At 40.1% G+C, this 16228-nt stretch overlaps 1 protein-coding gene across 11 annotated transcripts in view; it reads left to right on the top strand.

The window, feature by feature from the left end:
* The first annotated feature begins 8204 nt into the window (after window positions 1-8204).
* The window catches only part of CEP152 (centrosomal protein 152), a 104185-nt gene continuing 96161 nt past the window's right edge, over window positions 8205-16228 (top strand). For 8 of the 11 annotated variants that reach the window (XR_009606021.3, XR_009606020.3, XM_060618599.3 and 5 more), the window contains exons 1-2: window positions 8262-8368; window positions 14026-14119. Coding sequence is in view for 9 of the 11 variants with exons in the window: in XM_060618599.3 (XP_060474582.1) it covers window positions 14033-14119 (87 nt within the window). In the remaining 2 variants the exon portion in view is untranslated. Of the gene's footprint in view, window positions 8369-8714; window positions 8828-9003; window positions 9134-14025; window positions 14120-16228 lie in introns of those variants that run through there. The other 3 variants (XM_060618602.3, XM_060618600.3, XM_060618601.3) reach the window with 3 other exon arrangements.

Consider the following 16228-nt stretch of genomic DNA (forward strand, 5'->3'; position numbering starts at 1 on the left):
AGAGAGCTGTGGAAAGACTGCCTTTTAGGAGGTGTGGCCTCCAGTGGAGGGACTCCCACAGCCCTGGTGACCCCATAGCAAGGAGGCTGGGGACATTATACTGAACGGAAGAAAGAGCCTTTTCAACAAATGGTATTGAAGTAATTGGACATCTGTAGGCAAGAGAACAAACCTCACACTTCGCATAAACATTAATTCAAATGGATTATGGATTTAAACATCAAATGTAAAACTATGAGACTTTTAGGAAAGAAAAGCACAGGAGAAAATCTTTAGGATATAGGGCCAGGCAAAGAGTTTTTAGACTTGATATGATCCATTAAAGGAAAAATTAGGACATTGTATTTTACCAAAATAATAAATTTTTATTCTGTGAAAGACTCTGTAAAGAAGATGAAGGGCACGCTGTAGACTGGGAAAAAATATTTGCAAACCACTTATCCGACAGAGGGCTAGTATCCCGAATGTATTAAAAAAAAAGCCCTCAAAACTCAACAGTAAAAACATCTCATTGGAAAGTGGACAAAAAACGCGAACAGACAATTCACTGAAGATACACAGATGGCAAGCAAGCACATGAAATGTGTTCAAAATCATTAGCCAGTCAGGTCAAAATCATTAGCTCACAGTTCGTGAGATCAAGTTCTGTGTCAGGCTCTGCACTGACAGCACAGAGGAGCTTGCTTGGGATTTTGTCTCCCTTTCTCTCTTCCCCTCGTGTGTACACACACACACACACTCTCTCTCTCTCTCTCAAATAGGTAAACTTTAAAAAAAATTGGGGCACCTGGGTGGCTCAGTTGGTTGAGCGTCCAACTTCAGCTTGGGTCATGATCTCATGGTTCATGAGTTTGAGCCCCACTTCGAGCTCTGTGCTGACAGCTGGGAGCCTGGAGCCTGCTTCAGATTCTGTGTCTCCCTCTCACTGCCCCTCCCCCATTCACGCTGTCTCTCTGTCTCTCAAGAATAAATAATAAAACATTAAAAAAAATCATTAGCCAGTAAGGAAATGCAAATTAAAATCACAATTAGATATTACTATACACATATCTGAATGGATAAGTGAAAAATGTTGACAATACCAAATGCTGGCTCAATGAGGAGGAAGTCAGTCACACATCCATTCCTGGTGAAAATGTAAAATAGTACAGCCACTCTGGAAAGCAGTTTGGTAGTTTATTTAAGAAACTAAACGTACAGCTAACATTCAACCCAGTAATTCTGCTGGGCTTAGATCACAGAGAAAAATGAAAACTTACATTTATACAAAAACTGGGACAGAAATTTTTAGAGTAACTTTGTTTGTAATGACCTAAAACTGGCAACATCCCAGATGTTCCTTCAATGGGTGAATGGATAAAGAAACTGTAGTACAGGCATACCATGAAACACTAGTCAGCAATGAAAAGGAATAACCTGCTGATGCATACAACTGGGCTGAATCTCCAGAGAATTATGCAGAGCAAAAAAAGCTAATCCCAAAAGGTTACATACTATAGTCCTTACTATAGGTAAGGACTGTATTTATGTAACCTTCTTGAAATGATAAAATTATGGAAATGAAGAATAGATTAGGTATTAAGGAGGGAGCAAGTGTGGGGAGGAAAGTGGGTACGGTTATAAAAGGGCAACATGAGGAATCCTTGTGTGATGTAATTGTTTTTTGATTTTTGACTGTATCAGTGTGGATATCGTGGTTGTGATAATGTATTATAGTTTTGAAAAAGATGTTATTATTGGTGCAAACTGGATAAAGCTTAAAGATGTCCCTGTATTGTTTCTCACAACTGCATGTGAATGTGCAATTTTTCCAAAATAAAAAGTTTAATTTAAAAAAGGTTTGGGGGTAAAACTACTTTCATGTTGGCACTTTCGCTGAATGTGGTCGTAGGATCATCTTGGTTATCCTAGGTCCTGTCATGTCAGGACTAGGAGGGGTCATCAGGATGAACTGCATGAAGCCACCTTCATGAAGGGCCTCAAACATGTTTGATATCGCCTCTGGAGATATGCTGACAAGATCAAAGGATGGCAAACACAGATGTCTTGCCAGCCATTGCCAGCTCTGCCCAGCCCCTCTCAGATTCCTGGAATCATTTCTGCATGCCCCACTGCCAGTCTCTGTGTGTTTTGCTCCTAACTGCCTGCAGAGTGATTGACTTTTGTTTCTGGGCACAGCCTCAGGTAAGGGGAGCTGCTTTGAGTCACCAGGAGCCAGAAGTGCCTGTGAGTTTCCTTCTCCTCTTCCTTGCCACCATCACTAGTGCAAGAGTGGGAAAGCCCACCTCTCTTGTCCCATTCTGATTAAACTCCAGAGTTCCCGGGGGGTCAGACTGGCCGGCACATCTCCTGAAAGCACGTGCCTGCTTGGCTTTTCCCTTTTCCTGTCCTGCTTCCTCATTCCCTAACAATTTTCTCTGGAAAGCTCTTCCTTAATAAATCCTATCTATGCACTCAAATTTCCATCCCAAGGTTCACTTTTGAGAACCTAACCCAAGGCAGAAGAACATCAAATAACTTTAACCATGTGTCCCATTACTGGACTAAGTGTTCAAATACATGAACATTTTAAAGAAATCCTGTAATTTTCAGGGTGCCTGAGGCTCAGTGGGTTAAGCGTCAGACTTTGGTTCAGGTCATGATCTCAGTTTGTGAGTTAGAGCCCTATGTCGGGCTCTGTGCTGACAGCTCAGAGCCTAGAGCCTGCTTCAGATTCTGTGTCTCCCTCTTTCTGTGTCCCACCCCCACTTGCTCTCTGTCTCTCTCTCTCTCATAAAGGAATACACATTAAAAAAATAAAAAATAAATCTTGTTATTTTCTTATGGTAGCATCACATCGTATCTCATTAATCTGCTTTGAACGTGTTATATAAGCATTTCAAATACACACCAATTTTATGATCTTGTTTTGGTACTTCTTTCTTTCCTTTTCAACCCACTGTTTCAAGTAACAGAAGCAATATGGCATCTGGGAGGGTCTGCATTTCACATTCAAATATAATTTTTGCAGCCTTGGATCTTTATCAAATGGTTGCCGTCACTTCTTCTGATAGGTTTTCTGATTCAAAACCTTGGTGTGAATCCTAAACATTAAGTTCAGGCAATTGGCTCTCACACTTTTGACCAAAGACCACGGAAGGGGCAAAAGACCTATTACCCCACATAACTTTCATCCCTCAACCCCCCTTTTTATTTGTTTGTTTAGGTAGTGGAAAAATAACTCAATGACAAGAAAGAACTGAAGAGGAATGATAGGAATTGCTTATTTACTTTTAAAGGAGAAATACCATTCATATGATTTTATATTCCAAAATACTGCCCTATGAACTTTTCAAAAAATGAGTAATTTTATCACTTTCCTTGACAGTGTGTTGTCAGTTATTTAAACAGAACAAATTTATACCTAACACATTTCCAGAGAGTATAAGCAAACTTCAGAGGAATTACAAATTGATGACTTTACTAATAGATGACTAATGACAAAAGTGGAACCTGAACTTGGATATTATTTTAAAGTCATTATAGGAAAAGTGGAAATTCATGTATTAAAATAGTTCCACAGTATACACAGTTGAGTTAACCAAACAGCTTACAACAAATTTAATTGATATTAAGCCAAGCAAAGATAGTTCATAATTAAGATGTGGGAATAATAGCCCTTAAAACCCACAATTGCCTGGGAATGACACTAATATTTATGCCCTTCTCCCAAAAGTGAGTATTTCAGTTATCTTCAAGTATGCGCAAGCAGGAGTTTTATAATGCTGCACATAGAAGAGATGAAAACTGTTCTTGGTGAGCTTAAATAATGTGATACTTGTAACAAATTCTAAGCATTAATAACCCCTCATTATCTTACTTGGTATATTCCTAGTAGGTAAACTTTAGTTGTATATAAAAATAAAAGCCTATAAAATTGCAAGTTATTTTCCCATGAGAACTGAAGAAACTGTTGTGGTTTGTATCATTTAATGAACCGTCTGGAATATCCTTGAGGTCCAGCAGTGGGCCATGGATCATACTTGGAGAATCACTGGTTTAGACTTTTCAGATACGATCTATTGTCACAGATGTATCTTAGTCATAAATGTTTGGTTCCAAGGAATGAAAACCCACGTGCATTAACTTCCTGGGGCTCCTGCTACAAAGTACCACAAACTAAGTGGCTTAAAACAAGAAAATTTATTCTCTCTCAGTACTGGAGACTAAAAGTCTGAAATCAAGGTGTTGGCAGGACCATGTTCCTTCTGAAGGTTCTGGAGAAGAATCCCTTGCCAGCTTCTGGCGGCCCTGGGTGTTTTCCCTGGGTTGTGGCAACATAACTCTTATTTCTGCCTTCATCTTTACATGGCTGTCTTCTCCTTGTGTGTCTTTCTGTGTCTTTACCTCTTCTTGCTTCTTTTTTTTTGTTGTTGTTGAGGAAATTACACATTTTAACAGTGAACTCTGTACTACAGTAACATATATATATATATGTGTGTATATATATATATGTGTGTATATATATATATATACACACATATATATATATATATATATATGTTTGTGTGTGTATTCAATTGACACAGAATATTACATTAGTTTCAGATTCATTTTCTCTTCTTTTAAGGACATCAGTCTTAGATTTAGGGCCTATCCTTATCGATATTAACTAATTACATTTGCAAGATCCTATTTCCAAATAAGGTCACATTCTGAGTTCTGGGTGGACACGAAATTTGGGGGGACACTATTCAACCCCTAAATGACCCAAGTCAGCTCAAGTCAAAAAGTGTTTTAAGGTTCAGGTTATCACAGAACCCAAGGAAAAACTTAACTGTTAGACTTTACAATGTGTTAGAACCAGACAGATCTATGGCTTTGAGTGACAGAAGTTCATGATCTTCAGTCTAGACTCCACAATATACATATACTTCCATAAATGGAAGTGGTATATTTCCCATAAAATACAGACAACTGTAATAAAAGTCTGCTTCTCTTCTGTATGGTTACCACCTGACTCAGTTTCATTACGTCTTATTTCAGTTACCTGGGAAGGGAAAATGAGTGGCACAGCTTGGGTCTGGTGCTTACCTTTGAACAAATTAGGTGTGGCCAGGTCTTGGAGTGGTGGGGAAGTGATGGTACTAAAGTTATGGTGACCTTGGACCAGAGTAGATTTGGTGATTAGGGTTAATTAGGGCAGGCATTTTGATCCATGTGTCAGTATTAAATGATCCCCTAGAATAGTGTTTGGTGCAAAGTGGATGCTCAAAAAATATTATTGAATGTATTACAAATAATGTTCTGATCTCCCTCAGTTAAATAACATTCAGTTCAATAGCATTTCTACATTTTAAACGCAATATCATTTCATCCTTTTTTACAATACCGCAGAGTAGATATTATTCTTATTTTTAAATAAGAACTTTGAGGCTCAGGGGTTAAATAAATTGTGGATAAAAACTAGTGGGTGAGAGAGCTGGAACTTAAACTTGGATCATTTTTAAGTTCAGTGTTCTTTTAAGGATAGCACTGTTTATTTCATAATGGCTTTGCTTTGACCTGATAGCTTTGGCACCGAAGAGAAGATTGGAAGAAAGAGGAATGATGGTTTAGCTCCACCTTTATATATGTTCTGAATGGGAAGGACCACATCTCATCAGCAACATGACATTTCCCCTAGAAACAAACAGGTCTGGTAGAGGTAGCGTCCCTCCCAGCTCACAGGTGTGTCTGTTTAAAAAATGCAAGATAAATATTGACCCAACATTCCAGAAATAATATCTTGTCTAGCACTCAAGGTCTTTGGCAGTTTTTCTCTCTTTCCCCACATTTATTTTATTGCCCCATAATGATTTTGTCTGGTTGTGTTTCCCTGGACATGTCAAGTTCGTTCCTTGTTTACACCTTACCTTACATGTATAACATGGCTTTCCTATTTCTTCAGGCATCAAGCTCTTCTATTGGCTGCTCCTTTTCAGTGTACTTCTTCACTCATACCTCTAAATATAAGAATCCTTTACTCTTGGTGGTCTGGTTTCACCTTACAATCACTCATGCTAACAACCTTCCTGTTGACTCTCTTTTCCTCTTCTTCCAAGAACTTGGTCAGATAAATCCTTTCTTAAATGCTCATTTTTCCCCAGAATCATCACCCATTCTTATATTGCATGTAGTAAACTGTGTGTGTGTGTGTGTGTGTGTGTGTGTGTGTGTGTGAGAGAGAGAGAGAGAGAGAGAGAGAGAGAGAGAGAGAGATTTGCCTTCTTATGTAAGCACCTTGCACTGCTAACGAGTATGATTATCTGGAGGGTAAGGGTCCTGCCTCACACTTTATATTCAAGCATTGAGGCCAGGAACTACACAAGATAGGCAGTCAAGAAAATTTCATTGATTATACCTGTAAAACTCTACCCAAATCCATTTTTAGAGGCAAGAGGCTCTGATTTATTCTTTACTTTGCATCTTTTGTGACATACGTACTTAAATCTCACATTTAATATACTATTAAATACAAATAGCTCTGGATTTGGAGATAAAGGATATGTATTCAAATTCTTCCTCTCATATTAGCTGTGTAGCTTTGGACAAGTCACTTATTTATTTATTTATTTAGTCATTTTTTTACCTGTCCTAGCCCCTCACAGGTTTGTTGTGAGGAACACATGAGCTACTGTCTGTGAAAGAACTTACCAAATTCTAAAGCACTGTGTAAGGGATTATAAACATTGTCTCCTCATGTGCTTTGCCCCCCCTTATATATTTTATGTGTTCACCTCTATGTTTGTGGGCAGGGATTACTTAGCATCCTCTTAATCCAAGCCTAGTTCCCACTAACAGATACCTTGGCTCAGGTTTCAACAACTGCCATTTACCTGAATGCCTTTTACTCACATTTTCTGGCACAGAAGCCTTCATTTATTTGTTCATTCATTTATCTGCTCACTTAACAACTTTGAGTGTCCACCAGGGACTATGAAGCATGTTTGATGTCCAAGGAGCAATGTGAGTACCTCAAGATATTAACATTGAACTGAGTAAATCAGACACACAACTAATTGTAGAAGATAATAAGCACCATAAGATACCTATACTGTAAACAGATGTAAGAGGGGTTGTTTCTGCCAAGGGAGGGAAGTGTGTCGTGAAAGTCTTCAGAGGAGGTGCTCATCTGTCTTGAAGACTGAGTAGGTAAGTAAGATAGGGCAATACAGGTGAAAGAGCGTGAGCAAAACAAAAGCGCTCTGGGAACGATAGGCAGCTCAGCCAGTAATTTCACTCAGTTATTGCTATGGATTGAGTGAGTACCTATTATATGGCATAACCTTAGGTTAGTTGATGGGATTACAGGGGCCAGTGTAGGCATCACTGGGGTGGGAAGAAAACTAGTCAGATTATGAAAAGCCTTAAACAACCATTTTTCTCCATACCATAGCAGAAAGGGTTTTCTCGTATGTATGAGGAAGGTAAAAAGGTATGTGAACCCAGTGCTACCAACTCCTCGATATTCACTGGAACCCTTTAACTTGGAAGGTGGATACAGAATGGGCTTTAGTGCATACTGGACAGCACTGTCTTAAAGGACAGGTTAGCATATACCCAAGTGACGAGAACATTCACACTTGAGGAAATTCAAGTAGTGAACACACACTTGGGAAAATGTGCTAACTCATCAGTAATGAAAGAAATACAAATTCAAACAAGGCAGGACCCAATAAGCAAGAAGACAAAGCAAAATTACATCTAAGCCTGTTTGGGTGATGGGGAAGCAGGCACCTTAGAGAAGGGCAAGTGAAAAAACCTTCAAGGTAGGGGTTCGGCGGGGAAAGTGAGGGATTCTGTGTGCTGCAGCCGAAAACTGAGGTTTGGGAATTGAAAGAGCAGCGTGAGCGGTTGGGGGAACCAGGTGGTGAAGGAAGGGGCAACCGGCCCCAGACAAGACCAGGTTCTTCCTCGCCAAAGGCCTGAGGCCAGGCGCCTGGGCGTTTCTAAGCAACCATAAGCCCGCCCGCTCCATAGTCAATCATTTCGTAATTGGCTCACGAATCCACCAATGGGAGCACAGGAGGAGCTTCCCGCCACCGCTGGCGCCCGCTTTCAAACAGCCATACATTTGCAACTGCAGGTGGACTTCTCAACTAAGCTTGAGAAAGGCGGAGACTTCCGCCTCTGCGCCCCGCCCCGAGCCGGCATGGCCCCGCCCACCAGAGCAGGTTCTAGCAGGCGATTGAAGGACGAGGCTGCTCATCAATGGCCTCAGCACTTCTGAGTTCGGTTGGGACGAGGAAGGAGCTAGTAGATTAGATCCCGGGTAAGGGGGTTTGTTAGAAGTCGGTCTTTGGCCGGGGCTAGGGTTTCCCCGTGGTGATAGCATCCGTGGCCTCCGGTGAGTTTCGCTTCTCAGCTGGGCTTGGAGCTGGGGTTGGAGCAGGTGCGGTGTCCTCAGGATTCTGGCTGAGGCTTTCCGAGGGCTGACCCGCCCCCTCCTCAAATCCGGTGGTGGTGGACTGTCCGCGGGTTGCGGGACTCAGGCTTTGACTCTGAAGTGTCATCGAGATCCCAAGTTCCTACTAATAAGTGGCGTGTGGGAAGCCCTCCTCGCGTCCTCCAGGCTGTTGGGGTAACCCTGAGACCCTATCCTGGGGACCCCCGCTGTGTCATCCTGGCGTCGCGCCTGGCTCACAGTGGGTGCCCTGTACACGTGTGTTGACCGAGTGCACGTGACGCTGGCAGCCAAAGCCAGCCAAAGCCTGCAGCCCCAAGGCGCCCTGTGCAGGCATTCTGCAGCTTCACTCTCGCAGTACCTAGTTATTGTGCTGTAATTGACCCTAAACGGAGTTCCTTGGTAAGGCCACTGATTTCTTGCGTCGTTCAGCCTGTTGGGTGCACTTGCTGCAATCTTCAGGCGCCCTGAATCGACTTGTCCAAGCTTCTGTCATTAGCACTGATCGCAGATTATTGCCATCATTTGTGTAAAAGCCTGTTCTCTTTTCCTCCACCAGGTCATGTTAAATTTTGTAATCTTGAACGGGGCTTGGCAAATAATTGTTGAATAAATGACTAGGCCTCTTAAGCCTGGCTTGGCAAGTCTAAAACAGGCTAGCGTGTTCTGGCTATGTTCATTCTTGAAAGGAAGCTAGCATCTAAGCAAGTAAGTAGATTTTCTTAGGGCATTTATAAATTCCCTTTGTGCCAGTTAACCTTTCCTATCTTATAGTCAGGAACTTAAGTCCGGTTTAAGCTGAATTTCACCATATCCTTCAATGAATGGCAATTTATATGCACTTGCTAGATATGTAAATGCACTCAACTAAGTGAGAGGCTGAAATTGAAGCCATAAGAAAAGTATAAGAAACATATAGTCTGGAAGTGCAAAAGAGTGACTAATGCCATAGGGGAACAGGAGTGGAAGGATATCTTCATCGGAGAAGAGGTTACATTACTTGAAGTAAGGTTTCCCACAGGCTACCCATTTACCTTTCTCAGAGGTACTGAATGGTCTTTGTTTAACCTCTTCTGTAGCTGCAGACTCCCATTCATCGGTGATAATGTTTTAATAATAACGAAACTGAAATGAATTGATTGGTACATAGTGCTAAGCACCTTATGTTCATAATTAGTGAATATTCATAATCTTTGAGGTAGGCACTATTTTTACCCACATTTTATTAATGAAACAATGGAGGCCAGTGCTCAAGTTTGCACAGGTGATAAATAGAAGAGCCAGAATTGAGCCCAGGTTGTCTGCACGAGTGCCCTTATTCTTAACCACTGACAGCAGTATTGTGCTTTGTAATCTAAAGTCTTTTCTTTCTGTGAAGTTTCTCTCAGCCTTCCTTTCTTCCTAATTTGTGCTTTACACTCTCCTCTATTGTAGAACTTATTACTATGTATCATTGTAACTGTTAATTTATATCACTGTTTCTCTAAGGGACTGTAAGCTCCCCATGGCTGATATCATATCTTAGATACATCTAGGATATAAATGGGCACACAGTAGGTGTTGAGTAAAATTTTATTGAAATAATGAATCCTATAAGGCCACATGAATGTATCATTCATTCAACAAATATTCCTTGTGTGCCTACTATGTGTAAAACATGGGGGATAAGCATTTTATTCTGCTCTCAGCTTATAGGTTTTTGGATGAGACAAAAACAAGTGCTTTTGGTTTTTAATATTTTGTCCAACTAAACACTCATTGGTTTTCCTTCTCATTGCAAGGAGGGCAAAGAAAACAACCAGGGATGACAAAATGAGTACTGAGATTGAGACCTTCTGATCTGAGTGTTTAAAAAAAAAGAAAAATACAGAACATAGTCTCATAGTCTTGTTAATAGGTTCAGAAAGAGTGATCTAGGGGCGCCTGGGTGGCTCAGTCAGTTGAGCGTCCAACTTCAGCTCAGGTCATGATCTCATGGTTTGTGAGTTTGAGCCCCACATGGGGTCTGTGCTGACAGCTCAGAACCTGGAGGCTGCTTCGGATTCTGTGTCTCCCTCTTTCTCTGCTCCTCCCCTGTTCACATTCTGTCTCCCTCTCTCTCAAACATAAACATTAAAAAAAAAAAAAAAAAAAAAAAAAAAAAAGGTGATCTATCTGGGAATAAAGTATTAACTAGTTTGCTATTAAAAAACATGCAGTGCACTTATTCTGCATCTTGATTTTTTAATGATCAGTCAGTAAATATAGAAATAGTTCATTATTTCTGTTAGTAGTATAGTATTGCCAAATTTGTTCAAAAGTATTTTACTAGGGCAAGTGTTATTTTTCAGTAGATTAATATGGCAGTTTTCAAGATAGTTTTTGCAGTTCATGCTTTTGACCAATCATGAAGATACCTATTTCCTACAAAATAGCCACCACTAGGTGTTATTAATTTTTTTTCAATTTAGTGGTTGAAAAATCATTTCATTGTTTAAATGACACTGTGAATTCTACATGAGCTTACACATCTTTTCAAGTTAATCGAGCATTTATATTAAAAAGAATTGTCATGTCAGTTGCCCATTTTAAATCGGGTTGTTTGTCTTTTTTCGGAGAGTTGTATGTTGGGACTTATTCATGTGTTTTGCAAATATTTTTCTTATACATTATTATCTTCTTTATGTTTTCATACATAATATTTGACTTGTATATGATGCCATATAAAAGGTTTTACTTTTTGTGGTTAAGTTTCTGTCAAGTTTTTCCTTATGGCTTTTGGGTATACTGTCTTACTATTTATTTTTTTCTTCTAAAGCAGTCTCTTATTGTTCTGACTATTATAGTATTCAGATATGAGTATTCTCTGATAGAAGTGGTAATTAGTAGTGATTAATTAGTTGAGGAAAAGCATTAGCTTTTATTTAAAATTTTAGTTAAAATACTATTTATTTATTTATTTATTTATCTATCCATCCACAGTAAGTTTACCAGATTTCCCTTTATGCCTAAAATCGTTTCTTAAGGTCTTCAATTGTTTGCACTTTTGAGAAGAAAAACTTATTTGTATCTTTTTTTCCCCTGTCTAAAAGATTTTGGTCTTTTCAGATATTTTCAGATTTCTATAATGACTTGGTTTGGATTAAAAAAGCCATTCAGAAAAGATACACTTTGGTCTTTTACATTCTCTTCACCTAAAAATGAAAATACGTTGCAGAATTCACTATTCTCTGAGAAAAAGTAGCTCTTTATTTAAAATATCTGTTTTTAACAATAGGCTGTTGTAAATTTGAATGCTCTTTTTTAATATTCAATGGGAAGTGATGGCATGTTAGTGAAGGATTGAAAAAAAATCTCCTTTATTTGTCTAATACAGGAGAAATTAACCTAAATCCATATTTTGGCTTTAACTATAAAATATCGGAAGAGGTAGAGAATACTATAAATATCAGAAGTAGGAAAGATTTTTTTTGTAAATGTTTATTTATTTTTGAGAGAGAGAGAGAGAGAGAGAGAGAGAATGAGAGAGAGACAGGGCACAAGCGGGGGAGGGCAGAGAGAGAGGGAGATGAAGAATGTGAAGCTGGCTCCAGGCTCTGAGCTATCAACACAGAGCCCGATTCGGGGTTCGAACTCATGAACTGTGAGCGAGATCATGACCTGAGCTGAATTCGGACGCTTAACCGACTGAGCCACCCAGATGCCCCAGGAAAGATTATTTCTGCCTGGAGAATTCAGGAAGATTCTTAAGGCCTGACTTAATCTAATTTCTTTTAAGGAACCAGGATTTAAATGGGCTGTTTTCATTATCTGTTGATTCTGTAGACCTGATGTTCACTTGCAATAGTGAAAAACCCTAGAGATGTGAGCTTGTGTGTTTCCCTCACTATTTCAGCTGTATTATAGGCTCTTTACATTCAGATCTCCACCTTACTTAGGTGCACAAGAAGGTTCTTGTAGCTCCTGGGTGGAGACAGGTTTAGATTCCCTAGGCTTATGTATTTTCCCTCTCAGTGAAAATGTGCACGTGTCTCATCCTCCTTTTAGCTCTGGCACAAGAACAGAAAGGAGCGGGTCTGGTCTAAGAGGTAGAAGCTGGAAGGGTTTATGTTGTAAGGAGTTTTATTTGATAAGAATCGAAAGGAATGGGCTGGTTGTAGGGACCAGAGAGGGAGGGATAAAAAAGGTGGACTGCAAATTAGAGTTTGGACAAGAAGCATAATTCAGTCCTTGAAAAGTAAAAACTCGATGTAGGGGCATTTTCAGCATTAAAATTCATATCTGTGTTAGTCTGTAATGCCATGTTTCATCTATTCTAAAGTGCAGATTTTCTTTTCAAATTTTAATATCTACAGAGTCAGGCTGTAGTTTAAAATTAATGAGGTGTCATAATTTAATTGGCCATCTATTTTTCTTAGTGGTATAAATGGACCTGTGTGCTACCATCAAAGGTGCGTCAGGTTTGATGAAGTGGAACATCTTTTGCTTCTAGAGCTATTGGCTTACATAAAGGTTTGTGATCATAGTTCTCAGCTGTTAACATGAGGGAGCCGCGTTCTTTGTGGTCAAATGTATTTGGATTCCTGGGCCTCTGCTTCTTATTTCACTTCCAACTTAATGACATTTTAGAGTCCGAAAAAGTGCGGTGAATGAGTTGTGGCGCAGGCTCACCTCAAAGTGCATTTCCCTGGCATGCAGAAGAGTGCAGTGAATGGCAGGCAGCATTAGGCGGGTAGTTGATGACGCCCACCTACCTTCTCATCAGGGTCTTTTGGAGCTTTGAAATTCTGCATAGTTTCTGTGTCGTGTCGATCCCTCAGTATAATTCCAGTCATTGGCAGGCTTCTGACTGCGCGTACTTGAAAACCCACCTCCTGCTGCTCCTTCTGCCACAGCAGAGACTGTTCTCTAGAGAACTCTTGCTGTTGCTTTTGGAACGGGCACTCTACAGTGGTACAGCTTCACAGTCTTCACTTCCGTTTTTCCTGACTCGTTTTTGCTAGAACCCGATTTTACCAAGCTAAAGAGCGGCACGTTTAACGCTTATGTTCTGGGTGTGTGCTATATGGAGTTTCCCAGGTTGCAGATGGTTTTTGGGGGCCAGCTGTTAGCTCAGAATTTAGTGGCTCTCTTTTTGTTAAAACATGACCTTTGGATTCGTGATAGAGGACAAAACAAATTGTGGAGGATACTACCTTTGCCATATTTAATAAATCAAATTAGTCACTCTGGGCACATTCTTAAAATTTTTGTTTTGGCATATTTCTAGTTAATTATTTTGTGTGTGTGTGTGTGTGTGTGTGTGTGTGTGTGTGTGAACAAAAATCTTGCTGTCTTAGGTTATACTTTCCAGGCCACAAGAAATGTCTAGTCACAGGTTTATTAGCTTTTTGCACTTTGTTCTTTTCTATGAATTACTGCCATACAGCTCTTTCTGTGAGTCACAATTAATCTGTAAGCTTAGTCTTTATATTTGGTATACTAACCATTTGCCACGCGTGAGTTACATCCAACTTTTCCCTGGCCGCTGTCGTCTTTTGTGTGTGTGGCATCTCTTGGGTATTTGGCCTAGAAGATTTTTATGGGGTGTGTAGAAACCAAGCGTCTGTCTTTTTCTACAGGAAGACCATGTCACTGGATTTTGGCAGTGTGGCACTGCAGACGCAAAATGAAGAAGAAGAATACGACAAAGAAGACTATGAAAGGGAGAAAGAGGTAAGTTACTCAGAAAAACGACTAACCCAGTCTTCAGCGGTTTTCTTTCCTGACCAAAATTATATCACCTTGTATCATGTTGAAGGAGAATATGTTTTTTTTTTTTTTGGTCACCCCCTAAAAACCTGATGAGTATTTGAGCTTTTAAAAGGTGGTTGAGTGGAATGCTTCCTTTTCTGAGATAAGACTAAAACACAGTAAATGGTTAGATTCTTGAAGATCTTTTCATTTAGGAGGTACTGGTTGGCTTTGGAGGCAGACGCCTAGTTTCTAGTTGCTTGGAATAGTGCCTCGAACAAGTCCAGCCAGGCTCTTTGCTTCAAGTAAGTAGCTTATATCCTCGTGCAGGCAGACCATAAACAAGTGAATTAAGTAATTCGAGTGAGTGATAATTTAGCACCGATAAGTGATAGGTAAACAAAATAGAGTGATATTAAAGCAACTGGTAGGGCACTGATGAGGGAAGGTCTTTTGGAGGAGGAAATGCCTGAGCTGAGACTTGAGTCATGAGGAGCAGCCATGCAGAAGCCTGAGGAAGAATATTCTAGGCCAAGACACCCACAGAGCATAAAGCCCTATATCTCTGCAGAACAGCCAGAAGGCTGTGGTGTGGGGATTGTGGGACCGAGGGGTGAGGGTGCAGATAGGGTGAAGAGGTGAGCTAGGGCCAACTCATTGTATGTCATGGTAAGATGTTTGTATTTTATTCTAGCAGTGGGAAGTCAGTGGAGGATTTTAAGCAGGGAAATGGTATCTGACCATATTGTTCAATGATCTTACTGTATGCTGCGTGGTGAATAGACCCAAGGAGAAAGGGAGTAAAAGGAGGAGACTATATTTTATGTCCATATATAAGAGTTGAACAGAATTCCTGGCACATGGTAATGTTCAGGAAATGGTGGCAATAGTAGTAATAGCAATTGGTGAAAGTCAATTTGATAGGATTGTTTTTAGTTTGACTCAAATTTCTTGATTGACGATGATGATGGGCTCTTTTTGTATTGAGACTATGCTTGATATGATCCATTTTCTAATATATAAAACAATCCTTTTTAATCATTACTGTGAACCGTTAGTATTAACAGGAAGCAGAGAATAGGGTCAGTTGCCCATGTAGCTGGCAGTAAGTAGAGTTAGGATAGAGATAGAAAACTGGCAGCTCAGTGGATTTTTGTCCATAGACGATTTGTATTGTTTGGCTGCACAGTGTTTTTCAAAGTTCAATCTATATTTAAAGATTGGAATATTTCATGTAACAACCCAGAGTTTCTGGCTTGTCTTGAAACGTCCTAAGCCCCGGCCACATGTGGCCTGTGTCTGCACATGGCAGCAGGCAGGCTGGATCTGAGCAGTGGCTGTCCCTTCCCAGCTGGTCACAATCCTCTCGCACCAGCGTGGGCTTATGCACTTGCAGGCTTCGCTCCTGTCAATTCTGTGCCAGGTCACGGAGGGCATTGGAGTCCGTGACCCTGGCCAGGGTTTCCGGATTTTGACAGGGTCCTTCCACAGCAGTTGTGGGGGTGAGGGTTTTCTGTTACTTTGTGAACTCACAGCATGAGGTTTTCATGACCCTGATGGCTTTGGATAGTTTGCTGGAATTTAGCTACTGGGATTCTTGAGGAGATCAGTTTAAGTAATTATTATAGTAGACTTTAAAGAAGAAGAAAAAATAATCTGACAGGTGAGTTTTCATTGGAAAAGATATTAGAGAGATGGTTAGGGTATTAGAGGGAACTAATTAGAGATGTATTGTGTGGTGACAGTTTTAAAGGGGACGTTAGTTACAGAGGAAATAGATTCTAAGTATATAGAAAATAGACATAGGGATCATTTATTGATAGGTTATACCCTGAGATAGGGAATTTACAGAAAAAAAGGAGCTCTTAAGAAGTGAAGTACCTAAGAATGAATGTTTCTAGCAGAGTGGAAGAAAATACATAGCCAACTTGACTGTAACATGATGAATATGTTTCGTGTTAGTAAACAGTGTTTTTGCCTTTTTTTCTTTAATTGTGGCAAGGGTAGAAGTGAGATCACAGGCTGTAGGGTTTCAGATTCACCAACAAAATTCAGGGTTATTGATAAAAACTCAGCTCATGTGTATGTCAT

This window comes from Panthera onca, chromosome B3, assembly GCF_046562875.1.
Source record: "Panthera onca isolate mPanOnc1 chromosome B3, mPanOnc1 haplotype 2, whole genome shotgun sequence".
Lineage (NCBI taxonomy): Eukaryota > Metazoa > Chordata > Mammalia > Carnivora > Felidae > Panthera > Panthera onca.